Source organism: Columba livia, chromosome 13, assembly GCF_036013475.1.
Source record: "Columba livia isolate bColLiv1 breed racing homer chromosome 13, bColLiv1.pat.W.v2, whole genome shotgun sequence".
Taxonomy (NCBI): domain Eukaryota; kingdom Metazoa; phylum Chordata; class Aves; order Columbiformes; family Columbidae; genus Columba; species Columba livia.
In genome coordinates this window covers 6,276,001-6,302,041 of record NC_088614.1, presented here as the reverse complement: position 1 = coordinate 6,302,041, position 26,041 = coordinate 6,276,001, and the positions used below count along the sequence as shown (strand labels likewise).

Here is a 26,041-nt window from a genome sequence, read left to right as displayed (position 1 = left end):
TCTCTTCTATGTCTCTGCAGGTCAGTGAGGTTCTTAGGAGCATATTTTAGTGCCAGCGTTGGGTTAACGGTTGGACTTGATGAACTTGTGGTTTTCTTCCAACAAAAATGATTCTTTGTGTCTCCTGGAAAAGTGGCCGTGAGACATCTCCACTCTCCAGCCCAGCTCCCCGAGGAGCACTGGGCTTAGCACAAAGCATTTGAAAGCCAAGGCTTAAATTGCAAAATCTGGAATGATTCCTTGACAGCAACAGGCCTAATTATTATTAGAAAGTACTGGAACCATATTGTGCTGCAGACAGGGAAGAGCCCACCAGCATCCTCCCTGCCAGCCCCGCAGACCCAGCCTGCTTCCCTGCTCTCCTCACCCGCGCCTTTACTCCACAGGCACTTCCCAAACCTGGAAAAGCTATTCCAGCAGCCAGGGAGCTATTAAAACGGCAGGTCCAGCCTGCTGGGCCCACAAGCACTTTGTAGTCACTGGGATGGGTGACGACAGCACTGGACACCCAGCCTTGCCCCAGAGCACCATTCCCCAGAGCAAGGGCTGTGCCCAGTGCAAGGGGATGCTCCGCAGCATCTGAGCAAGGCTCTGGAGCACCCATGAGAGCATTAGCTGCCACCGTGGCAGGAAGATAAAAATAATCCAGTTTTCTCTCTTAACCAAACAGATTCCCTTTCAAAGGGATGTTTTGACACTTCTCAGCATTTTCTGCTGTGCAGCAATTGGTGTGCAAAAGCATCAGGTAACTGTGGCCTCGAGTGGCAGGGACATTCGCAGCGGGGTGCTGGGACAGAGTCACCAGTGTCCCAACTCTCCTGCCTTCCAGGGGCCACGTCCTCAAGCCAGACCAGGTTTGATAACACACAAAACTTTCTCCTCCGACACCACAGACTCCCAGGCACCAACACCCCTTCCCTCCTGCTTTTCCCCACTGCTGCCCTGCCACGTTACTGGTGCCAGATCTGCCCAGCTTCAACCCTACCCAACAACACAGCCAGGGAGGTCCTGAGCGAATCTTCCATATCGCAGCTGCAAACAGCAAAATCGGCCAGGATCTGTTCGTGGTGTTGGTGAACTGCGTGGCTTCGGTTTGCAAACCTTGCAGCGCGTCCTCAGGTGCCCGTGCTGTCCTGCTTCCCATCTGCTTGGGAAACGCCTGCCACATTTCTTCTGGGGAGCATTAAGAGCAAAGAAATAGGTATATAAATAATGTGGGGATGGTGAAAAACCTCCCGGAAGCCAGGAGAGGCCAGGTGACAGTTTGTGGGTCGGCGTGGTGCTGCATTGCTCTCCTGTCATCTTGCTGTGCCAGTTTTCAGCTCACAGAGCCACAGCTGCAGCTCACACATTGCAACCAACACTGTCATTGTCACAAAGCTGGTGACACGTTACCAAACAATTGTTCATCTTGCTGTCCTTCTAGGCATTGAGTGACATCTGTCCCCGGCGAACAGGGTCATTGTGTCTGCAGACCCCTTATGAGGGCAACACTGTCACTGTTCACTGGGTTTTTCCAGCAGACCCTAGGACAGTTCTAGCTCTGCGTCTAGACTGGGCTTAAGTCATCATTCCTCATGATTTACCTAAAAATTCTCATTTTTCTCCCATGCACTTCTGCTATCTCAGAGCTTCTCCAGGCTGCTCAGCATTTCATTTGCCAGCCAAAGTGTTCTCTTGGTCAATATTTGGTTCAAATATTTGCTCATGACACCTTTGATGTAGAAGCGTTGCTGTGTTTGCCCGGAACAAGCTGACCCATGGGCGAGGGAGTTGGCTCATAACCAGGGTAGGTTTGCTCCTGGAACTCTGCTCTTGGGCGCAAAGAGGCTCTTGTGGCTTAGTCCCTGGGAGGTCTTTCCACGCTGCAAAGGACGGGCACAAACCAAGTTGCAGAATCACGAGGGCCTTTTACATCTTTGCAAGAAGTACTTTGCAACGTGAAGAACCTTCTTGCAGAAAACTCTGGGGTTTAAGTTTGAAAATAGTTCGGAAATAGGGTTTCCATTGCCATGTGTCTGCTTCTTAAAGTTGGTTTGGGCAACCAAACTACAATCCTACAGCCATTGCCAAGTAGCTATCTATAGAGAACCCTTACCTCTAAACAGTTCTTACCAAAAAGCCTCATTTTTAAAAATAAAAGTAACCTGGAAAAGGTCTTTTATACCTTACATAGTGCCTGATGGTTCATGGCATGATTCATACCAGCTTGTGGTGTGGTACCTGCTGAGCTTGCAGGCTGATGGAGATGTCCACAGTTCACTTTGAGGTGTTGAATGAGCCATCCTGATGCCTGGTTTTATTTATATATATATATACATACATACACACACATATGTATGTATAACCAGCCAAGTTGGATGAGGCTTTGAGCAACCTGGTCTAGTAGAAGATGTCCCTGCCCATGTCAGGGAAGTTGGAACTAGATGATCATTAAGTTCCATTCCAACCCAAACCATTCTATTATTATTATATATATATATATATATTTATTTAAATATCTCTATATAGATAATAGTCTGAAACTCCAGCAAAGTGCAGCCCACCCGGCACAGGAGCCTGTTCAGTATGCAGCTCAGCAGAGCCTTTAACATTTCGCGGAACAGATGCCCACGAAGCATCTTGAAACCAATCCAAAGGTAGCGGTGACGGCTGCTGTCAGGAAAACAATAATCCCACGGCCTTGCCAGCATCAGCTGCGCCGCAGCCCCAGCACCGAGCCATGTGTGGTGGCGGTTTCTGCCACTGGCTGCTTTGTCTGATGAAAGGAGCCCAGTTGGAGGTGGCCGGGGCACGCAGAGATGGGGATGTGGTGTCAGAGACACTCACCTTCTCATCAGCCAAAATCTCCTTCCCTGCACAGCTGCCTGCAAGGAAGGAAATACTGTTTTGTCTTCATGCTGGGGGAGCATCTGAGAGCGGGCACGACTGTCCTGACCTGCTGCTGTGTCCCTGTGCCGCAGGATAGAAGGGCTTGGGAGTGAAGATGGAGAGGTGATGGGGTGCTGCTGGGGTTCACTATGCCAAAATGAGGTTGTCTCACTGCTGCAAGCTCACGTCAATCCTCCTGAAACAATAGCATAGTGCCGGGCAGCTCCTGAGGCAGAATGGGGACAAGGCTGATATGGTAGGAGGACAAGATATCCTGCAGCCTGGGAGGCCTGCCCTGAGGAGTTTGCAGGGCCTGCTGATAGCTAGAGCAGTTGTTTCCATTTCAGACAAGAAGAGCTGGTGGTTCAGGAGCAGGATCACACGTGCTGAAGCCACTGTTTGGTGAACTGCTTCTACCACATCCCTCCTGTCCCTGCGCTGCTCCCTGAGAGCCCCCGGCACGGCTGCTGGAAAGGAGGAACAGCAGGAAGGTGGCTTGGAAGGTGGTGTCATTTAATGGGGGAAAAGCCCTGTTCTCTGCTCAAAAATCCTCCCCATCACTTCTGTTCACCCACAAAGGCACAGTGCTCCAAGGCTGCCGGGCAAAGAGCACTGTGGGCTGCAGCTTGCTGGAGGTGGCAGCTTTAATAATGGAGCAGAAAAAATGGGGAACAGAGCACGCTGCCAGCAGCAGGGCTGTCTGCAGGGCTGGGGAACTTGTGCACAGGGACCTGCGTCAGGTGCCCCAGGGAGTCGGGCACAACCTTCGCCCCAGGCCCTTGGTGCAGTGCCAGGTTTGGAAACGACACTCTTAGCACTGTTAAACAGCAGCATGTGGGGGAGAGTCATTAAGCAAACGACAGCATCCTTTTAACTAGTCTCGCTGGCCCAGGAAATCCCCAGGAAACCTTTGCTGCGCTGGATGTGCTGGCGCACAGACTGTCTTGATGTGCCGGGCTGGTAGCAGATGGTGCGGGGCAGAGGGTAATGTGGCTGTCCTCGGTGGTGGCGGTTCCCCGGAGCGAGCTCTGGCCTGTCAGCACGGGAACTGACAGCGAGAGCATGATGCTCGGCTTCGGGGAGAGAGGAGACAGAAAGAAAGAGACGGGGGAAAATTACAGAGTTCGTCCCAGAAGCTCACAGTAATCACAATAATAATGCCAACCGCCCGCCATGCCACGCAGGGCTGGCTTGTTACCTGGGAGCAGAGCCCGACCCCCCCGGCTCCAAGCTCCTTTCAGGCAGTTCAGAGATCAGAAGGTCTCCCCTCAGCTCCTGTTCTCCAGCTGAACCCCCCAGGTCCCTCAGCCGCTCCCATCACACTTGTGCTCCAGCCCCTTCCCCAGCTCCGTTCCCTTCTCTCAACTTGCTCCAGCACCTCAAGGCCTTTCTTGGCATGAGGGGCCCAAAACTGAACCCAGGATTCAAGGTGTGTCCCCTTGGTGGCACATGGTGCCAGGACCTCTGGCTGCTGCCAGCTCAGTGGTTGGTTATGGTACAGCTATGCCCCAAAATCCCACTGCCGACAGCAAATCCCAGAGAATTCCCTCACAGGAATGGGATCTGCTGGGGCTTGTGTGTCCCACTGTACATGGGGGGACAGGAGTGGGGCGGAGATGAGACTCTGATGATGGGCTCTGCCCTGGCACTTTGCTTTTCAAACAGGCTCCAGAGAAACCACTGTGGTTGACACCTCCCAGCAGACCCAAGGGCACCCAGGGATGTGTATCTCCTGTCCCCACCCAGGACCTGTCCCTGGGACCATCCTCCCCATCACAGCACAGGGGAAAATGCCAGTGTGGCAGCTTTCCTGTGCTTCAGTCCTACAGAGCAACAGGGGAACTGTGTATCACTGAACCAGGGCTGAATTCCCTCTCCTCTCCCTGTCTTCTCTGTGTCAATAAGCAGCTCCTGATGTCCCTGCCAAAGCTCATGTCTCTCTGCTCCCCTAGTGCCACCTTTTAATTAATGTTCACTCTCCAGTCCTGTGTCAGTCACACCTGCCACAGCGGTACCGGGCGCAGAAGGTAGTTTATCACAGCAGTCATGAATTCCTTTCAAACCCGAGCAGCCAAACACTCAGAGAGCATTAGTTTAAAACTCCCCCCAAAACTTAAAAATATTCCACACAGCCTTCAATATCCATAAGAGCGCCAAGAGGCAGGCAGGCAAATACGGGCACAATTAATCATTCCCAGGCTGAACTGAGCAGGATGCGCTGGTCGGGATTTTGGCATGTGCCAACTGAGCTTGGGGTGAGCAGCCCAAATTTCACAACTGATGCTGATATTTCATTGCTTTGACACCAGAAATCTCTGGGTATTTGCTGCCTTTGCACACACCACATACAAACTCCACAGCCGGAAAGAGTGTTTTGTAAAACTGGGGGACACCAGGGGGTAAAGGCAGCACTGGGAGGGCCAGAAGGAGCACTGGGAAGGAGGGGAGTGAGACAGAGGTGGAGTTCAGCGACTTGAGATTAGGGGAGATTCAGGCTGGAGATGAGGAAGAAATTTGTTACAGTTATGGTGGTAAAATACTGGCCCAGGTTGGGCAGAGAGGTGGTGGATGAACCATCCCTGGAGACATCCCAGGCCAGGCTGGACGGGGCTCTGAGCAACCTGAGCTGGTGAAGATGTCCCTGCTCATGGCAGGGGTGGCACTGGGGGAGCTGGGAAGGTCCCTTCAACCCAAACTGTTCTGTGAATTCTGTGAATGGTGGGGTGTCCTCATCTCTGCTGGGTGACACTGAGTCCCCTGGAGAAGTGGGGATCTCATCTCTGTAGGAGAGAACAAGGGGCCACATGGTCCTTGGCACTGGGGACGCTTTTCTCTTGGCCACCCAATGGAATCCCCAGCTCTCAACCCATCCCGAGCCCACCTGCACAGCTTACCCCAAACCCGAGGCTGGGCAGGTCCACCTGGGCTGTGGAACCCCAGGCTGTTCTCCTGCCCTGGATTTTCAATGTGTACCTGGAGATGGAGCAAGGCAAGCAAGCATGGGAACTCCAGCAAAGGTTCACCCCGCTTTGTTGGAAGCTGCGTTTTTGCTCTGCCAATCTCGGTGTCATCTCCGCATTTGAGCCTTCCAGACAGTGGTGAGATGAGGTCTGGGAGCGGAGCCGCAGCGGGGAGCGGGCCGGGTGTGCGGACACAACAGCAGCACCTGTCAATTAAGGAGAGGATGGAGACTGATGCTAAGGGCCCCCCCGGTGCTGCCATTAAGGCTCTGAAATGGAAATGAGAGGTCCCCAGCTCCCCCTTACCCCCCCTTGGTTGGCAAAGGCTCTATTAGCAGGATGTGAGTAATCATCTTAAGCAGCTATCAAAGCGCGCCAGCTTGTTAAGCATTTAGCCAGGTTGTGCTGACGTGACCTCGCTTCTCAATCTTCCCAGCCTTGGTGTCAGCAGCTAATTACTGTGTCACACCTGCCACACGACTTGTCCCCCCGCAGAAGGGACAGGTTGGAGTCAAGGTGTTGCTCAGGACAGTCTCGTCTTCCCAGCGTTGTCCTCCAGCTTTTGTTATTAGCAGTAGCCACACAGGAATCGGAGGGAAACCCCTCACTGCTGGGTGTCCTCAGGGCAAAGGGGTGGCAGGGCTGGTGACTGCGGCCAGGACACACACACGGTGCTGGAAGTGCTGGGGAACACTCGCCATGGCTTTCATAGGCAGCTGGAGGTTGGTGTCTCATTGCATGGGCCAGCAGGTGGGAGGAAGAGGATGTTGGGGACTATGTGATGGGGGCTGAGCAGCCCCAGCAGTGGCAGAGGCGGCAGAGGTCCAGGAGGAGTCACGTCCTACCAGGATGGGACAACTGAGGTCTTTGTGACAGATGAGATGAGGAAGGGGCTGAGCCGGAGCTGCTTGTCTTGTGGTCCATGTTGGGAGGTCACTGGGGACCACATCCACCTGCAGCGATGGCTCCTGTGTCCGTTGCTTCTGTATTAAAGGGCTTCTGGACGCACAGTCTAATTCTTCCCTGTCCCTCCACAGAAAAGTAGTGGCTGTGTCATCTCGGCATGTCCCTGGGAGCAGGCTGACGTCCCTGAGGTCCCTGCAGAGATGGTCATGGGTGTCACTGAGCGTGGCCATCCCCATGTGCCAGAATAGGGAGCTGGGACTGTCACATCCACATGGCAGGAAAGGCAGAGGAGAAACAAGGAGATGGTCCCCGATCAGCCCACTTTGCCTTCCAGGGGACACGGCAGCATACAAAGATGGCGTTTACTGGATCAAGGGCCGCACCTCGGTAGACATCATCAAAAACGGCGGGTTCAAAATCAGCGCTCTGGAGGTGGAACGGCATCTGCTTGCACACCCACACATCACAGGTACGCTGCTCTTCCCTGGGTCCCGCGGTGGGGGGGACAGGGACGCGGCCCCAGCCCCAGCTCAGCCGGTGCAGACACAGGGCTGCCCGAGGGCTCGTGCCTGGGGGCTGTTTCCCAGCCCCCCGTTAGCGAGGCTGGGGCCGAGCGAAGCGCAGGCTGCGTTTGAAGCTGCCGTTACTTGTCTCTCGGGGCTGAAGCCGCGAAGCCTGCGGCCAAGTGCCAAGTCAGCAGCAGCTCTCATCTGATTTTGGAAATGAGACTATAATTAAATCTATCCTGCCCTTGTGCGTGACCCTGTACGAGGGGGTGGAAGCGCTGCCCCCGGCTCCACACCACCCTGTACATCGTATTCCTCCCCCTGGACTCACTCAAACCATGGGGCTTCCTGCCTTTTCCTTGATGAAAAGCTCTTTTCTTGGAAAAGGTGTCAGCACAAAAATCCCATAGTTTTCCTATACTGACATCCCACAGCATCCTCCACGCGCTGCCCTTCCCTGCCGCTGGCACCTGCCAGTGTCAAGTCCTTCTTCTCCCTGAGCCCCAGGAATCGCTTGGGGTGCTCAGCCCTCGGTCCTCTGCTTTCTCTGCAGACGTGGCTGTGATCGGGCCCCCGGACATGGTGTGGGGCCAGCGGGTCAGCGCCGTCGTGCAGTTGCGCAAGGGCGAGATGCTTTCTGTGAAGGACCTGAAGGACTGGGCCAGGTACGACACCACGGGGTGAGCAGCACAGGGACAGCACACTCCGAGCCTGCAGCGGCCCTGGCGGTGACACAGTGCCACGGGCTCTGGGGATAGAGAAAAAACCGCAGCTCCAACTTAGCTCCACTAAGATAATGGAAATAAAAGGGCCTCTCACCCCAAAAGCGCCTTTGATAAATGACCAAGCAGCTCTTACCCCAGAGCCCTGAACTCAGCCACCAGCAAGTGCCAGGGCAGGGGAAGCTCCACATTTTCTCAGCAGTGAGAACATTTGCTCAGCTCTTCCCTGGGTTTTGCAATCACCCCTTGCTCACCTTCCCCCCGCTGCGCTGGACACCAGCCCAGGCCCCAGTTAATCCCAGACATCTCCTGTGGGGTCTGGAGAGCAGGGTGACACCAGAGCACATGAACCTCGCTCAGAGCCATTGCAGTACCCATGAGCACAGCACGGAGCAGCTGCCTGCATCCTGCAAGGTTTCAGCATCAAAACCTGCACCTTCTGCTTCAAATCGGTCAGAGAATGGCCAGCACTGAGGTTTCGGACACGGGCCATGGGAGCATAAGCAGGCAAGAGCCAGGAAGCAGAATCACCAGGTTTATCACTAATATTCCGTTAGCAAAATATTTAATAGCAAATTCTTTCTTTTCCTGGCGACTCCCTCCTTCAGGCGGTGGATATTTTTGGCAAGGCTGGCGCTATTTTGCAAGCGGCAGGAGCACTTGTTTCATCAGGGGCCGCACAGCAGCCAATTAAAGATTTCCCCTGGATTTGCAAAAATCACAGTTGGGGGACTGCGATTTAGCACATGCAAGGAAGACGCTCGCTGGCCGGCTGCTGCTCTGATTAAACCGTCATGTTGTGGGGGAAGAGAAGCAAACAAAGAAACCAAACCCACGGGGGTGGCTGCTGGGGCAAGGGGCCAAGCCCCTGCTGGGATGTCCCACCCCCACTGGCACCTCTGTGCTGTGCACACCGAAACCCGCTGGGACTCCTGCTCTTCCCCGGGCACCCACAGCCACCAGCAGCTTCTGTTCGGTTTGCTGATGTCCCCTTGCAAGTTGAGATGTCCCTTCCCAGCCTGGCTCAGCCTGTCCTGGTCCGTATGGGGTCTGGTGCTCCAGGATCCCCCATCTCGGAACCCCCCCCAACCTCAGCAGGAGCGATGGAGAGTGGGGAGAGGTATCGTCACCATGCTGTGGGGTGGCTGCTCATCCCTAAGGGACACCATGACACCCGCAGATCCCTTCTTCCACCACCCACAGCTGTGCTTTGTGGGTCACTCAGGTGTTGCTCTGGGTGTCCCTGAACTCCCCGTCCCAGGCTGCTCCGCCTCATCCCTGTGTGTCCGTCCCCATCGCCATCTCCAGCTCTCTAGGCAGACACGATGCTGTTCTGCCAGTGCTGAGCAAGGTCAGGAGCCCTTGAAACAAAACCCCCAGAGGGTTGGGGGTGTCCAGCCGCCCACCCAGGGCCCTCGGGGCTGCTGCTCCCTGCCCAGTGCCAGCTCCAGGCTCCCCCCCACCTCTCCCTCTCACCCTGTCTCTCCCCTTTATTTTTTATGTCACTTACATTTGTTTGGCCCTTTTTCTCACACTCCCTGGCAGGAGACACATGTCCCTCTTCAGAGTGATTCATTTTGCGGCTTTCGCCTCCAATCGTGCTTCCCGGCGACAGGCGCCATCCTGAGTTAGTGGCATCCATATGGCGGGGGTGCTGGTGGCAGGCGGGGGGAGGAGGGCAGGCAATGGTTGAAGGGCTCAGCAGACTTGGCACCTCGCATCAGAGTCAGTGCCAGGACGCTGCCGGAGCTGGGCTTGGCCCCAGGTTGGTGACACACAGGCAGCAGAAGGCAGGAGAGCCCCCCTTCCGCGCTCAGCAAAGCGCACGGGGACAACGCTCAGTGCTCAGGCTCCCTCCTGCAACAGGGAGACCCCCCAGGGGCTGGAGTACATGGCAAAACACAGGGAGGGGACCCACCTGCAGTATCTTCCTTGGGGACCAGCACACAGGGGGTCCGGCAGCCGTCACACTGCTGAGCTGTTTTCCCTCCCCATTGCTAACGAGGAGAATCGACAAATCCGCAGCAGGGTGGGTGTTTTGGGGTGCATTGTGCTCACAGGCTGCTGCATGGCAGAGCTGGCAGCCCAAGGACCCTGCACAGGCAGCATCCCCACCGATGGGGCTGAATGTGGTAGCAGGGCCGGGTACTGGGGTCCATGGGCAGCCCCAAACACAGTGAGTGATGAGCTGCGTCCAGGGTCTGGCCAGGCAGCACAGGCAGGAGCAAAATGGTGGCAGAGATGAGCTCATAAGATCATCAGTGGGCTCCTAGGGGCTGCTGGCACCGTGGGTGCCCCCAGGACAGCTCATCCTGCAGAGGGACTGCTCTCCAGTCCCCCTGGTCTGCAGCACAGCGATGTGTGACCAGCGAACGCTGTGACAGCTCAGCCCTGCTGCACTCCTGGGGTCAGCACTGAGCCTGGATGGAACCAGGGCATGGTCAGAGTTCCACTGAAGCTGCTGTCCCATGGTCCCACTGCCTGGAGAGCCAGGGCGATTTGGCTGGGCACTGCAATGCAGGGTCCTGGAGCAAATCCCCAGTGGGTCTGTCTTGGATCAGGCTCTGAGGATGAAGGGGCTGGAATCACAGATGGTTTGGGCTGAAGGGACCTTCCCAGCTCCCCCAGCGCCACCCCTGCCATGAGCAGGGACATCTTCACCAGCTCAGGTTGCTCAGAGCCCCGTCCAGCCTGGCCTGGGATGTCTCCAGGGATGGTTCATCCACTACCTCTCTGGCCAACCTGGGCCAGGCTCTCACCACCCTCAGTGTAAAAAACAGCTCTGTCAGCCGTAACAGACTGTGCTTCTGCGTTGCAGGGACAGCATGGCGCCATACGCCATCCCCACTGAGCTGATTGTGGTGGAGGAGATCCCACGCAATCAGATGGGAAAAGTCAACAAGAAGGAGCTTCTGCAGCGTTTTTACCCAGCCTAGCGCACAGCCCCAGGCCAGGATGGGGAGCCCGGGGGTTCTTCCATCGCATCCATCCTTACTCTGCAGCAGCACTGACGCGTCCCCAATAGTAGTCAGCAGCAGTAGCTCTGGGCTCATTGCAGTCTGGTCCATGAATAAAGTGCAATAAAAGCAAGATTTGTCCTGTGTGGTCTCCTCCTTGGCTGAACTAAGCCCAAGCTGTAGGGCCACCTTGCACAGGAGCTGTTTGCAGGAGGCTCAGAACAGCAGGGGATCAATGCTGGGGGGCAGGACCCCACCTCTGCCAGCAGCAGCACATGCTGGCCGAAGTTGCTCTGCGTAGCCCCCATGTAGGTGCTGGGAGGCAGGTGAAAAGGTGACGCCACAAACACCTCTGCACCCTTATAGCTCTGCCTCAGGCCACGTGCAGCTCATCACCAGATTAAATTACTCGCCAGATGAAACTCCTGTTTGCAGCCAGCTGCCGTGGTGCCTGGTAATTTTTCCTCCTCTTTGCCCTTTCCCACGGACTCAGCAGCTCTCTCCATAGTCAGGTTTATAGAGAGGGAAAGCCCCAGAGTGCGTGTCCCACCCCTACCCCTGGGCCCCTACTCTCCATGGGATACCCCATCACCTGCTACCACCCACCCTCCTGCCCTACCAATCCCCACCTCCCATTTCCCAACAGCATGAAGAATAAATACCAAATCACAAATAAATAGCAGCTGTGCTTACCCACCCTGTGCCTCTCCCCACCCAGGTACTCCTGTGCCAGCTGTGTCACCGCACAAAGCGATGGCAGGGAACGGGTGCTGGCACCCCTGGGACAGACCCCCCCCCCTGGTGCTGGGGACCACTGTGACCCCCCCCAACGGAGGGGGACAGACTAGGGGAGGAAGGGACATGGCCACGGCATGGCGAGGGGTGCAAGTCATGGGGGGCACACAGGTGAGGGGGGGCCAAGCAGGGTGTCGGAGGCACTGGGGGGCAGATGCAGCGTGAATTACGGTCCCCACGTGCTCCTGTGTATGTGTGCTGACACCTGCACCCGTGTCTGAAGGTCATCGATTTCCTGGAGGACAGGCGGTGTCGATAAACGCCACCTTTATAAACAGATTTTTGTCCCTGTTTGACTTCAAGCGTGAGCTGCCGGCCACGCGGCAGCGAGCGATGGGGATCGATAACGCCAGGAGGGGACGGTGGCCGTGTCCTGGGGGTCCATCCCCCAGGTATCAGGAGGGACTGGGTGGTGGCAGCGGGGCTGTGGGGTGTGGGGCTGGTGCTGAGGGGGTGACAGGGAGCCCCACATTTCCCCGCCAGCTGATGGGACTCTGGAGGCACCAGAGTGGGCAAGAGGAATGGGGAGCACAAGCAATTAAATCAAATACCTTTGTTGTGGTCAGCGGAGCCCCAGACATCTGGGAGGACAATTCGTGACATGGAGGGGACACCTGGCAGACACGAGGCACTGGGCAGAGGGAGCAGGGATGGGAACAGGGATGGGGACAGAGATGGGGACATGCTTCCTCCACTGCAGCCCCCCCATCCCATTCCCAGCCATGCACCCGCTCTGTCCATCCCTGCACCCTGCCTACAGCAGCATCTCCCAGGGCAGTGCCAGCACCTGGATTTTGGTACTTGAGGCTCAGAAGGCATTGGGACAGAGCTCCCCAGGGACACCGGGGACACCCAAAGCTCCTGCAGCCACCCCTCGCTGTCCCGTGCCTGGTGGGCACAGTGGCTGTACCGGCACGATGCCTGGCTTGTCCCCGCACCACAGCACCAGCGGCTCTCACCGGTCTGCAGGAGGGACCGAGCAGCTCCTTTGTTAAAACATCAACTATGCAGTAAATTTTTTAACTTACCAAATAGATCAATATCAAATTATCATGTCTCACATTCATAACTCTTAAGCAAGCAACAATGGAGAGAGACAAGGTCACTGGAGAATAAATAGCAGCAAAAGCTCTTAATGATCTATCATTCTCGACAACCCCAGGCACCCAGCACCAGCCCGGTGACAAGATCATTAATAAAACTCTGCAGGAACGCTATCGATTGCTTTGATGGATGATCACAGGTAGCAAATACTGTAAAACACCTGGTTGTCACACACTCAGATGAGTAGTTTGACTCACACCTTGGTATGGGGACCTGGCTGTGGCTCTGCGGTGTTTTCTCCTTGGTGGTGGCTTTCGCAGGGAGGGTGGTCAGTGGTGCAGCCTTGGGGTGCCGGTGGCCATGGCTGCAGCGCCCACTTTGGGGTTGCTACCCATGCTGGCCCCCGTGGCTCCCACCTCTGCTCCCCCACCGCTGTTCATCCCTGTAGATGGGATCTGTTAATTAAAACCTCATTAATGTACCTGGTTATGGTGCCCAGAGCCCAGGCTGGGAGCTGGGCTGGCCAGTTTTGGTGACCCAGTGCCACTGGATGAACCTGGAGATCTGCTCCATCCTGTCATCACTGGATGTGGCCCCAGGACACCGACACAGCCCAGACATCGTGGACACATGGGGGGTCCCCAAGGCCAAGGCTTTGCCATCCTGTGCTGCATCCCTCTGGGGTGCATGGGGGTTGCACGTGTCCCCCCCGCAGCTCCAGGCACTTCGCTTGCAAGCCACGTCCCCATCGACGGCCTGATCATATGTACACAACCATTCAATTACCCCGTAATGGCTCCAGGCTATTAAGCCATCAATCTCCTTCATTAAACCCTGCCAGGCCCTGCCCTGCCATCGCGCAATAAAATCATTAAAACAACAACAACAACAACCCAAAGTAGCATCTTTAATGCATCGGCCATAACACCAGCCCCACTGCTGCTGCGGGCCATCCCACAGTGTCCCTTTCCCCGCTGCAGTGTCCCCATGCCCGCAGCCCACCCTGGGGCACTTGGGGACCTGCTTACCCTCAGCCCACACCCCCATGTCCCCCCCAGCTGCCCCAGGCTCGACGGGCAGCTCGGAACACCAGGACCTGCTCTCGCGCTTTATAGCTGACATTATCTTTTATTGCCATATAAAAACCGAAGCTCCAGTGGCTTTATGGCTGCTGTGCCGGCACTTGGCACCTCACTGCTCGGCTCTGTGCTCCCGGCTGTTCCCTCTCCTCACCACTGGGCACGGTGGGGATGGGGCACTGCCCAGACTCCCCAGCCCCTGCACAACTCGTCCTGCTGTACCCACATTAGGAACACGACTGGTCCCATCACCCACAGTGCGGGCACAACTGGTCCCAACATTCACAGCTCTTGTACTGGTCTGGGCAGATCAGAGGGTGGCAACTAGGAAGGGAGGACCTGCCTCCCCCAAAACAGGGTCACCCCTTCTCTGACCTGGCGTGGCAAGGGGGGTTTTTAGGCCTGGGCTGGCACTGTTTGTATCCAGCCTCTGTGGGACCCGGAATCCCTGCACCCCAGTGGGACCCCCAGTTTGCAGGGAGAGAGGGACAGGGGGTTGTGGTGTGGGGATGAGGTTGGGATGGGGGGTCCTGCCACTGTGCTACAGCCAGGGCCACACCACAGGCACCAGGCAGCTCCCATGGCTGGCAGCACCGACACCACAACCTGGGACTGGCGCCTTGTCAAAGCCCGTCACGTCTGCCACCCCCGTGCTACAGTGCCGGTGGCAGGGAACATCTGCTCGGCTGCCCTGCTGCCACAGCGTGTTAGGGTCAGGGGCAGCTGCCAGGACCCCCAGCCAGTGCCACCGGGGCAGCTCCTCACAGTAACACTGATGCAGGGTGACAGGGCAAGCGGGGCAGACAAATGGGATTGGACAGACAGACGGGCAAGTGAGCGCCGCTGCCTGTGCCAGGGCCCAGCCACGCCACCGGTCACCAGTGCCTGATGCTCGCCCACTCATGACACAGCTCTGTGTCCACTCCTGCTGTCCCTGAGGACACCAACAGCCCCGCCACCACCACTCAGCTTCTGGGGATGAACAGAGGACATCCTGCATCCCATGTCCTGCATCCTGTGTCATTTTCCCGCTCCTTGTGCCCTATCTGTGTCAGTGCCCCATGCTGTCACCACACTCAAAACGATGTCCCGCGCCAGGAGGGCACCAAGGGCACCTAATCCCAAGAAGGGAAGCAGTGCTGGCCGGGCAGGGGTCCCCGCTGCAGCCGAGCAGGGACATGGCGGTGCCACCAGTGTCATCAATCCACCACCTCACCTCTTCCCAGGCCCCGGCTTGGTTCCCCGGCAGGGCGAGGATCCTCCCCAGGCCCCTCCGCCCTGCCCGGGGGGGCGGCCCTCCAGCCCTGCTGCAGCCGTGACCCCGGTGCCGGGTCCGGCGGGCGGAGGGCGCTCCCCGCTGCGGCACCCCGGGGACCGCCAGTGTCGGTGCCAGTGGCCGGGATGATGCTGCCACCTGGTGCCGCGGCCTCGCGGAGCCGCCGGAACCGGCACCGGGAGTCGGGGGGCAGCACCGAGACTGGCACTCACTGGTCGGTGAGCAGAGGGGCCGGGGGTTTTGCAGGCGCTCCGGGAGCAGCCCACGGCCGCTCCGCCCCGTGGGAACCCACCGGGACCGGGACACCGCGGGACGCTGCTGTCTGACTCCCGAGTCCCCACCGGCTTCGGCCCCACCGACAGCGCAGACGGCACCGGTCCAGGCACCGGTCCTGGCCCCGGTCCCGGGCGCGGTCGGGGAGCCAGGGGCGGGCTCGCCTCGACGGGAGACGCGGCGGAGTGGGGCGGGCAGAACCTGTCTCAGTGCCTGTCCCTGTCCCTGTCCCGGTTCCTGTCCCTGTCCTGCTCCCGCTCCCAGTGTCAGTCTCGGTCCTGGTGCTGGTCCCGGTCCCGGCCCGGCGGTGGCGGGGGCAGCGGGCCCGGGTCTCTCGCCCACCCCGTCGCGGCATCCCCGGGGCGCGCCCCGCGACAGCTGCCGCGTTCCCGCCCGCCCTGCCCCGGGGGCCGCGCAGCCCCGACCCCGCGCCGGGCAGCAGGGACCTCCCCGCGCCCCTCCGCATCCCCCGGGCCCCCCCGCATTCCCCTGCCCCCTCCGCATCCCCCGGGCCCCTCAACATCCCCCGGCTACCCCGCCGCCCGCCCCGCCGGGCCCCGCCGGGCAGGGGCTGCAGGCTCCGGGCAGGGGGGGCGGCAGGGACAGCTGCCGGGCCGGGGGGGGGCCGGCCCGCTCGGCAGCACATGTGCTGTCACTCAGCCAGCCCGGCCGTTATTTTAGCTCGGGGCCGGCGAGCGGCTCAGGGCTGGCGGCCGGACTGCACCCCGCTCTGCCATGGGTCCCCCGCTCCTCCTCGCCTGCCTGCTCGCCCCCCTCTGTGCTCGGGTAAGGGGTGCGGGGAAATGGGGAAGGGATGAGGATGGGGATGGGGACCCCCCCCAGCTCTGTGCCCCAGCAAGACCGGTCGGGTTGGGAAACCTGGACATGGTACTGGTGGGCAGCCGGACCCCAGACCCCACAGAAACATGTCCCTGGGGGTGTCGGGGATGAGGACAGGGGGTGACGGGGCTCAGTGCCCCTCTTGGGCCATTTCCCACCCCACAGATGGTAGCAGCGGGGGGCAGCCTGCAGCTCCAGCACACGGCCTGCATTTGTGAACCGGGAGATGGGATTTGGGGGCGGGTTAGTTGCTCAGAAACAACCTGCTCCCCCCTTTCCCACCCCAGCTGTGCTCCCAGACCCCCCTACACCCCCCTGTCCATGCATGTACCCCCAGAGCCCCTCACTGCCGTTTCAGGCCTGAGCCATACGGGGCTGTTGAGGTTCTGGCCTGGGCTCCACAGCCAGGTGCTCAGGACAGGGGAAGGAAAGGGGATCTGTGGGGCAGACTCCCCCAGCAGCAGAATGCCCCTTTTCCCCACCACCCTGCCCATCCACCCAGAGCTTCAGCAGCCCCTTGCAAAGGGGGGGTCTTGCCTGGGGAGGGGAGAGGGACAGCTGGAAGCCACAGGAGAGCTCTCATCACAGCCTGAAAACAAGATCCTTGTCCTGTCCATCCCATGGGACTGGTACGCAGCCCCCCCCGGCCCTCGCACAGCCCCTCACCGTCCCCAGAGACCGGCAGCACAGCCATCCCTGCTGCTCCGCTCCCCAGCCCTGGGCAGGGTCCCCATGCAGGCACCCGGTGCTCGCTGGCACCCAGCGGTGCAGCTGGGATGGGTGCAGATGTGGGGGTGGTGCAGATGTGGGTGCAGGGCCTGGCAGTGCCCAGATGTGCTCCTTCCCTGAGGACAGAGACCTGACCAATGTGCTATGGCCATGGAGCTGGGGGGTCTTGGGCTGCATGCACACCTCCCTGCCCCACTCCCTATCCTCAGCTCCCAGCCGCACGCCTGCTCCCCACAGCTCTGGACCCCATGCCACACCCCCAAACAGCTGACCCCCAGCCCAGTCCCTCACAGCCCCTAAACCCATCCTAACCCACATAGCTCCCTGGCCCCTCTTGCAGCCCCCCCAAGTCCTGCCTCCCCAGTCCCTGCTCCTAATCTCCCCCTTCACAGCGTCCAGCTCCATCCCAGCCCCCACCCCATCTTCTTATTTCCCCCCCAGCACCCCAGCTCTGTGCCCCAGCCAGGCCACCTGTGCAGCCTAAATTGATCCCTGACCCTCGCATCCTTGCTGCCTCATCCCTGTGGTGATGGTGACATGGGCTGGGGCCACACCAGACCCTGCCCTCCTGGGGTAACCCCTTCACCCCCACCGTAGGGGTCCCACAGGACACAGCCCAGCCATGTTATGGGGCTGTGCCTGGGGAACAACTGGGGTCATTTGTGGGGCACCCCTTCCCAGCCAGCCTGGCAGGACACCTGTCACAGTCACATCAGGATGTCAGGAGACTGACATGGACCCCCATGGGGGAGCTGGGTAGCCTCTCCGCTCTCCCAGACCCAACCCCACCAGGCTGTGCCAGCATGGTGCACCCCAGCATGGTGCACCCCAGACCGTGTATCCCAGCACTGTGTATCCCAGCACCATGCACCATGGCACCGTGCACCCCAGACCGTGCACCTCAGCACTGTAACCCTTCCACTGTGCACCAGGATCCTGCCGCCTGCCCCAGCACTGCACGGCATTCTGGTGGTTTCGGAGTCACCAGCAGCACCATGTCCCCCTGACAGGGTGCCAGCCCAGCCCAGCCAGGTGCCACAGCCCTGGGCAGCCCCCGGGCCTGGTGGCAGCACGAGGGTCCGCGGCGGGTGAAGAGGGCCTGGGTGATCCCCCCCATCAGCATCTCGGAGAACCACAAGCGCATCCCCCACCTCCTGGTGCAGGTAGGCAGGGACCCCCCTCACCAGCTAGCAGAGTGTGGGGCACCCTGGTCAGGGGAGTTGCATGAGGGCACCCCAGGAGGGGGACATGGCATGGGGGGAGACTCGGTGCAGAGTGGGGACCCCAGGTTGGGGACAGACCCCAGCTTCGGGACCACCAGCCCTGCTTTTCCCGGGGCAGATTAAGTCGGACAAGCAACAGCCTGGGGGGGTGATCTACAGCATCAAGGGGCCAGGGGTGGATGAGGAGCCCCTGGGCATCTTCTCCATCGACAAGTTCAGCGGGAAGGTCTTCCTCAACGCCATGCTGGACCGGGAGGAGAATGACCGTTTTCGGGTAAGGATGTTGCCTGGCTGCCTCCACCCTCCCGCTGGGCCCCGACCCACCCACTTTGCACCCACAGCTGAAAGCCTTCGCACTGGACCTGGGCGGCATGACGCTGGAGGACCCCACCGACCTGGAGATCATCGTGGTGGACCAGAACGACAACCGGCCGCTCTTCCGGCAAGACGTCTTCACGGGACACGTGGTGGAGGGGGCTGAGCCAGGTGGGTCCAGCCGGGGGGGCTGCAGCTGTGGGGACAAGCTAGCCCCTGTGCTGACACCCACCGGGATGCTCCTGTGGCCGCAGGAACTTGCGTGATGACAGCAGATGCCACTGATGCTGATGACCCCGACACGGACAACGCAGCACTGCGGTACTCCATCCTGGAGCAGGGCACTGCCACCATGTTCAGCATCAACGCCACAACCGGCGAGATCTGCACCGCGCGGCCCGGCCTTGACCGTGAGGTAGAGGGCACGAGGGGGCATGGGCAGCACCGGGACAGGGTGGGTGACCATCAGCTGAGGGACCTCTGGGCTCCCAGGGGAGCTGGAGGGTCTCAGCACCAGCCCCCATCTTTCCCCGTAGACTGTGGGGGTGTACAACCTGACGGTGCAGGCAGCCGACATGTCTGGGGATGGGCTCACCACCACCGCCACGGCCGTCATCTACCTGGAGGACATCAATGACAACCCCCCCGAGTTCACTAAGGAGGAGGTAGCAGCTGGGGCGGGGTGTGGGGACACGTGGGGGTCAGCGGGTGGGACCTGATCTCCCCCAGGGCAGCAGAATCCCAGGGGGCAGATACCAGCCCCACACTGCTCCCCCCAGTTCTCCATGGAGGTCGAGGAGCAGGCGGCTGGCGTGGACGTGGGCAAGGTCTTTGTGCACGACAAGGACCTGGCCGGCTCACCCAACTGGCTGGCCAAATTCACCATCTTGGAGGGCGACCCCGAGGGTGCCTTCATCATCCACACTGACCCCCACACCAATGACGGTGTGCTCTCTGTGGCCAAGGTGGGTCCAGGACAGCTGGGAGGCTCTGTAGGGAGGGGTCCCATGGCTCAGCTGACCCGTGGCCCCTCTTGGTAGCCGCTGGACCACGAGGTGCGGGACCGCTTTGAGCTGACAGTGTCAGTGCAGAACGAGCGGCCGCTGGAGCCCACGGCCCCCGCCAGCCCCCGGGCGCTGGCCACCGTGCGGGTGAGGGTGCGGGATGTGAACGAGGCGCCCATCTTCCGCGAGAACCCACGGCGGGTTAGTGTGCTGGAGGGGGCCCCCCCGGGCACCCCTGTCACCACCTACACCGCCAGTGACCCCGACACCCGCCAGCTCCAGACCCTCACGTGAGTCCCAGACACAGCTTTTGTCACCCGCTCCCATCGCATTGCTTCCCAGTGCCCACTGTGTTCAGGCTCTTGTGTATGCAGCCCATGGCGGGTGTTTTGCGGGGGGTGACAGTGTGCATCCCCTGCACCCACAGCTATGCGCTGCTGTATGACCCAGCGGACTGGCTGCAGCTGGACCCCCATGCCGGCACTGTCCGCACCAAGCGGGAGCTGCTGCACCCCTCTGCCTACCTGCAGGGTGGCTGGTACATCGCCCTGGTCCTCGCCCGCGATGATGGTGAGCAGCCCCCCTCAACACGTCCGTCCCCGCCTCTGTCCCCTACTGAACCCCCTCTCTGTGCCCCCAGCTGAGCCCCCGCTCTCTGCCACTGGCACGCTCTCCATCGAGATCCTGGAGGTCAATGACCACGCACCGCTGCTGCAGCCACTGGCCGGGGTGCTCTGTGGACGGCCGGGCCGTGGGGGGAGCTTGCTGCTGGGGGCCACAGACGACGACCGACCCCCCCACGGTGCCCCCTTCCACTTCCAGCTCAGCCCCCAGCACCCCCAGCTCGCCCGCAACTGGAGCATCACCCGCTTCAACGGTGAGGGCTGGTGGAGGTGGGGCTGCTGCATGGGGGGGACCCCGCTCACCCCTGTCCCCCCACAGTGACCCATGCAGTGCTGGCCGTGCTGGCGGAGCTGCCCCAGGGGCTCTACTCGCTCCCGCTGCTGCTGCGGGACTCGGGGTCCCCCCCGCGGGAGCGGCAGCAGCTGCTGAACCTCTCGGTGTGTCACTGCGGCCGGGACGGCACCTGTCAGGACGGTGTCCTGGCTGCTGCCACTGCTGAGGCCGGTGTCACCCTCGGTGCCCTGATGATCATCCTCGGCAGCAGCATCCTCCTCCTTGGTGAGACCCCTGACCATCCTCCCCCAGCCCTCCATGCTGCTCCCCCGGCACCCCAGCCCTGTGCCGGTCCTGGCCGCCCATGCCAACCGCCCCCCCAGCACATGCTGTCACCTCATCCCCGGCACATCACCCATCCTGGTCCAGGACACCCCCTCCAGTCCCTACCCATGACCCCAACAGCCCACCCCAGCAACCCCTTCTCACCCCTACCAAGACCCGCCCAGACCATTTCCCTCACCTCCCATCCCACCCCATCACCCCCCCGCCCAGCACCCCCACACCAAATCCCTCCCTGCATCCCCACCGACCTCATCCCAACCCAATCAGCACCCCCACCACCCCGTGTCCCCCCTCTCCGCGCCCTGTGCCCGCCGTGCCCACCCTCGCTATGCCCGCAGCGCTGGCGGGGCTGGGGGCTGCGGGGGTGCGCGGTCGCCGCCGGGCCCTGCGCAAGGGGCTGCTACAGCGCTCGCGGGACGACATGCGCGACAACATCCTCAACTACGACGAGCAGGGCGGGGGCGAGGAGGACCAGGTGAGCGCGACCCGGGGGAGGGATCCAAGGTGGGGGGGCTGTCCCTAACCCCTCGCATCCTGCAGGACGCCTACGACATCAACCAGCTCCGGCACCCCGAGCTCTTCTCGCCGCGGGCCAAGCCCCCGGTGCGCCGGGACGCCCCGCTCAGCTCCGCCACGCCCCCGGGCCCCCGCAAGTTGCCCAGCAGCCCCTCAGACATCGAGGACTTCATCAACGAGGTGAGGACAGGACCCGGCCCCTCCTTGCACCCAGCTCCCCGGAGAGGCTGGCGGTGTCACCTTGTCCCCGCAGGGGCTGGAGGCAGCCGACAGTGACCCCAGCGTCCCCCCCTACGACACCGCCCTCATCTACGACTACGAGGGCTCGGGGTCCATCGCCAGCCCCCTCAGCTCCATCGTCTCCAGCCTGACGGATGAGGACCAGGACTACGACTACCTGAGCGAGTGGGGGCCGCGCTTCCGCCGCCTGGCAGACCTGTACGGGCAGTAGTGGGGATGGGGGACGGTGAGAGGGGGTTTGCACACACGTGTGCACGAGATGCCCAGGTGCAGGGGCTTTGCACACACATGTGCACCGAGCGAGGCCTCAGCGTGGGAGTTCACACACCTGCACACACCTGCCCAGCAAACCGCAGGAAGGCAGAGCACCCCCAGAGGGGACACCCCAGGGAAAGACCCTGCAGAACCGTGAGGGTGAGGGGTCCCCTGCTTCCCCCCCATAATAAACACCCCAGAAAAGGGGGCTGGTGACGGGGGTGCCATGTAGGGCACCCACCACACCAGGCACCTGTAGAAACAAGGCACTTTTATTGGCAGCCACAAGCACCTGCTGCAAACACCCCAGGGAGGCATCACCCCTGCCCCAGGACTCCCAGCACAGCTCCTCCTGGGGCAGGATCCAGCCCCAGTATGGGGTGGGTACGCTGATCCCCAGCCATTGCATGTGTCACAGGTGCACCTCGCTGTCCCCATGAGCAACACAGGTGGGGGTCCCTGTTCTCCATGGGAGGGGTCCCAGCACTGTGCTCAGTCCCCCAGCAGCAGGAAGACCCTGGCGGGGGCACAGCTACGTCTCACAGGGGGCGGCTGGGGGGCTCAGCATCCTCTTGGTGGAGGCGGCGAGGCGGGAGTAGTCGTGGGGGATGCCGTGGGGGGCGAGCAGGGGCAGGTGGTCCTCCCGGGGGGGTCGGCGGAAGAGGGGGGGCCGGCGCTGGCTCTCGCCATCCTGCAGGGACTGGGGCAGGCTGCGGCCCTGGCTCTCGGGCAGCAGCATGATGCTGAGGACGGCCAGGATGGCGAAGGAGGCGAACACCACGTGGTGCAGGAAGAAGCCCCGGCTGTTGGGGATGGCGGTGATGGGGGCGGCCGCCTTGCCCACAAAACTGGCTCCCATGATGAGGCCCAGCCCAGCACCCCTGTGGGAGAAACATGCTTAGAGGGGACCCAGGGGATCAAGCCTGGGTGCCCTCCACCCCAGTGTGGCATGGAGAGGGTGGCAGCTGCCCCCTTACCTGACCACAGTGGGGAGGACCTCGCTGGCAAAGAAGATGCTGAGCATGGTGACAGCGTGAGAGGCAGTGACACCCACCACTGACAGGGTCAGGACAATGAGGTCCAGCAGGTCTGGGGGAGGAAACACCATTAGAGCTCAAAGTCTGCACATCCACCCCCTAAAGCATCCTGTTCCCGTCAAAGGGGGTTGGGGTCCCCTGTCCATCCCTCTGTCCTTACACTGGGTGAGGGCCAGCAGCAGGAGGGAGGAGATGCCGGTGAGGATGGTGCAGAGCAGGAGGACAGCACGGCGCCCGAAGCGCTCGGCCGTCAGGCAGATGAAGAGGCAAGCGGCCGCCTCGGTGCCCACCAGCACGAAGTAGGAGGAGAAGAAGTGGGGCAGGTGGGGGTTCAGATTGCGGGTAAAGCAGTGGCGGATGCCGGAGCCGATGAACCTGTGGGAAGAGCAGGGTCAGGGGGCTGTGAACAGGACCCCCCCCACACCCCCTCCACCTGCTCACGCTGTGAAGCCGAGGATGACGCTGTTCTTCCAGATGACCCTGGTGCCAAAGATCTCGCAGACGGCGTGGTACCGGGGTTGCGGGGACCCCTCAGACAGGGACTCCAGCTCTGCCACAACAGGGGGACTTGCGTTAGAGACGGTACTGTCCCACTGCCCCTGGCACCACTAGTTTGGGGAGGGGTCTGGCAGCTGCATGGCCCCCACCACGCACCCGCAAGGAAGCTTTCCTGGTGGCAGGAGCCGTTGTTGGAACCGGGGCCGCTGCTTTCGGCCAGTGCCTGCAGGGTCTTCCTGGACCTCTCCAGCTGCTGGGTGGCCAGCAGCCAGCGTGGCGACTCCAGCAGCAGCGCCGGGCACCTGGGGTACAAGCATTGGGGTCATGGGGCTCTCCAGGGGCCTGGCCCCCCTCCAGCGCTGATCTCCCCTTCCCGGTTTCAGAGCGACGCTGCCCAGAAACCTTCAACTTCAAACCTGAGCAAACATTTACTCGGGGCGGGGGGGGTCCTTGTGCTCCACCTGGAGAGCCCTGGCCAGCCTTTGATCCCCAGCGCGGCCCCGGGCAAGGTGTGCCAGACTGGGGTGCTGCCCTGGCGCTCCCCGGGAACGGTACCAGTTTGGCACCAGTCCCAGAGCTCAGCAGCCCCTCCCTGTGCACGCAGCCCCCAGCCCAGAGGGGTCCTTACCACCAGCAGGCAGCCAGCAGAGCCAAGATCATGGTGACAGCGCCCTGCAGCACCCGCCAGTCCCGGCACAGCACCGCCAGCCCCGGCAGCAGCAGCTCCCCGGCGATCCAGAAGAACCCGGCCACCATGGTCACCCCCAGCCGGTGTGGGGGGTCACACAGCTCCAGCCCTGCAGGGGGGGTGAGGGGGCACCATGGGTGCCATGGCCGTGGGGCATCCTGAACCCTGGAGCATCCTTGGTCCCCATGCCACCGCCGAGCCCTGCCGGACACTTACGTGCCACGTAGAGGGAGAGGAAGGCGCCTGCCAGCGCTGCCCCGAAGAGCAGCCGAGCGACCAGGACCATGACGAAGTTCACGGCCAGCGTCACACCAAGGCCCAGGGGCACTGCCAGCACCAGGGACACCACGAAGGTGGAACGGCGGCCAAACCTGTGGGGGATGGACAGTGAGCAGGTCTGGGGATGGTGCCTCCCTGCATGGGGGGGCTGCCCTAGGGAGCCTCAGTTACCTGTCACAGGCTAGGCCGGCGGTGGTGCTGCCCAGTGTCCAGCCCAGCAGGTGTGTGGTCTGCTCCAGGGGCACCTTCCAGCGCGATGTGCACACCAGGTCCCACTGTGGGCGAGGGGGGACACGGCGGAGACATGTCAGCAGTGGGGTCCTGGCAGAGCCCCCCACAGGACTGGCACAGACGAGGTCACTGATCCCATGAGTTGCCTGGGGGCCTTCTGGCCGGCCCCTATCCCACAAGCAGAAACGTGGGGCTCAGTGTGGAGGGACAGTTCTGAGAGCCCTCAGAGCTCTGTCCCCTGTGCCCCCAATACCACTTCCCCCAGGGCTCCCCCCAGACTCCCCTGAAGGCCCTCCACGGGTATCTCCCACCTTACCCACCCCGAACCTCTCTTCTTTCCCCAGGATCCCTGGTCCGCCCATGCAAAGTCCCTCTCCCCACCCCCTGCACTTTCCCACGGGACCCTTGCTGGTGTCCACAGCTTGCTCCCCCTCCAGGCTCCTTTTCCCCGTCTCCAGACATCCATCCCCAAAGCCTCTCCCTACAAACACAACCCCTTCTGTATCCAGGAGTCGCCCCCAGCCCTTTCCAAAACCACAGACCACGCCGGCCCCAGGGGCTCCCCCCCGAGCCTGTGACCCCCCCCAAACCTGGGTGACGAGATTGGAGCGGAGGCCGGCAGCGGGCAGGGCGTAGTGCCAGCCGCGGGTGCAGGGCCCGGTGCCGTTGGGCCGGGCGCTGCCGCTGCCCGCGGGGCGGTACCGGTAGAGCTGACATGGGCTCCAGCCGCCGCGGAGCCGCGGGACGGCGGCGCGGAGCAGCGCGGCCCCCGCCAGCCGCCGCAGCGGGGGGGGCAGCAGCGCCGCGTCGGGCCGGCAGCGGTGGGGGGGGGCGGCGCCCAGCGCCCACCCCAGCGCCCAGCCCAGCGCCAGCGCCGCGCACGGCAGCCACCCCCCCGCCGCCCGCCGGCCCCGCGGACGCGACCCCCCCGACGCCGCCGCCGCCGCCGCCGCCATCACCCGCCGCCGCCACCGGGGACCGCTCGGGCTCGGTGCCGGCAGGTGGGGGCGGAGCGGTCCCGCCCCGGCCCCGCCCGGCTTGGACTGCCCCCCCCGCCCCGGTTCTGTCCTCCTTAACCCCATCGGGTCAGCCCCCCAGCACCGGTTCGCACCTCCCAACCCTGTTCGCCGCGCGCCTGGTTCTTTCTCCCCAGGCCCGGTTTGCCCCCCCCCAGCCCGGTGCAGCCCCCCAAGCCCGACCTGCCCCCATACCCCTGTTCACTCTTCTCACCCTGGTTCGTGTCCCCAGCCCGGTTCAGTTCCCCAGTCCCATTCACCCCCAGCCCAGTACAGTCCCCTCAGCCCGGTTCGCCCCGCTCAGTCCTGGTTCAGGCCCCTCAGCCCCATTCGTCCCCCCCAAACCGGTTCAGACCCCCTTCCCCCGTTCACTACTCCCCACCCCCGTTCACCCCCCTGCCCGGTTCCTCCCCCCCCCGAGACGTTCATTCCCCAAGCCCTGGTTTGTTCTCCCAGCCCCGTTAAGCCCCCAAAGCCTGATTTGCACGGATCCCCTCCCGCTCACCTCCCAGGCCTGTTCACCCCCCCAGCCTGGTTCT

The 26,041-nt window shown here is 61.5% G+C and overlaps 3 protein-coding genes and 1 long non-coding RNA gene across 16 annotated transcripts in view; 2 read left to right on the top strand and 2 right to left on the bottom strand.

Annotated features, from left to right (window-relative positions):
* ACSF3 (acyl-CoA synthetase family member 3) overlaps positions 1-11,055 on the top strand; it is a 59,878-nt gene extending 48,823 nt beyond the window's left edge. For 7 of the 10 annotated variants that reach the window (XM_065028751.1, XM_065028746.1, XM_065028747.1 and 4 more), the window contains 3 exons: positions 7,072-7,206; positions 7,797-7,908; positions 10,784-11,055. In XM_065028751.1, the coding sequence (XP_064884823.1) occupies positions 7,072-7,206; positions 7,797-7,908; positions 10,784-10,901 (365 nt within the window). In that variant the 3' untranslated portion in view covers positions 10,902-11,055. Of the gene's footprint in view, positions 1-6,868; positions 7,207-7,796; positions 7,909-10,783 lie in introns of those variants that run through there. The other 3 variants (XM_065028753.1, XM_065028756.1, XM_065028755.1) reach the window with 2 other exon arrangements.
* Positions 3,502-9,614, bottom strand: LOC135575339 (uncharacterized). Of its 2 annotated transcripts, none has more exons than XR_010465909.1 (3): positions 9,476-9,614; positions 5,845-6,037; positions 3,502-3,944 (listed from the first exon to the last, which is right to left on the bottom strand). It is a non-coding gene; the product is annotated as an uncharacterized LOC135575339 (long non-coding RNA). The 2 variants fall into 2 exon arrangements; XR_010465910.1 differs by lacking the exon at positions 9,476-9,614 and adding an exon at positions 6,301-6,871.
* Positions 11,056-16,020: 4,965 nt separating the features above from the next.
* On the top strand, positions 16,021-21,934 carry CDH15 (cadherin 15). Its single transcript, XM_065028742.1, has 14 exons — positions 16,021-16,175; positions 17,969-18,121; positions 18,300-18,455; positions 18,523-18,667; positions 18,751-18,911; positions 19,033-19,161; positions 19,276-19,461; positions 19,537-19,790; positions 19,928-20,070; positions 20,141-20,377; positions 20,443-20,682; positions 21,081-21,217; positions 21,283-21,438; positions 21,512-21,934. The coding sequence occupies exons 1-14, from the start codon at positions 16,125-16,127 to the stop codon at positions 21,707-21,709; spliced, it is 2,346 nt and encodes a 781-aa protein (XP_064884814.1). The 5' UTR covers positions 16,021-16,124; the 3' UTR covers positions 21,710-21,934.
* Positions 21,935-22,009: 75 nt separating this feature from the next.
* SLC22A31 (solute carrier family 22 member 31) lies at positions 22,010-25,483 on the bottom strand. Of its 3 annotated transcripts, none has more exons than XM_065028743.1 (9): positions 25,077-25,480; positions 24,427-24,530; positions 24,193-24,347; positions 23,917-24,085; positions 23,445-23,590; positions 23,232-23,340; positions 22,951-23,165; positions 22,731-22,842; positions 22,010-22,634 (listed from the first exon to the last, which is right to left on the bottom strand). In XM_065028743.1, the coding sequence occupies exons 1-9, from the start codon at positions 25,440-25,442 to the stop codon at positions 22,286-22,288; spliced, it is 1,725 nt and encodes a 574-aa protein (XP_064884815.1). In that variant the 5' UTR covers positions 25,443-25,480; the 3' UTR covers positions 22,010-22,285. The 3 variants fall into 3 exon arrangements, with proteins under 3 accessions (XP_064884815.1, XP_064884817.1, XP_064884816.1); XM_065028745.1 differs by having other exon boundaries at positions 24,427-24,654; positions 25,077-25,440; XM_065028744.1 differs by lacking the exons at positions 23,445-23,590; positions 23,917-24,085 and having other exon boundaries at positions 25,077-25,483.
* Between the last annotated feature and the right edge of the window lie 558 nt (positions 25,484-26,041).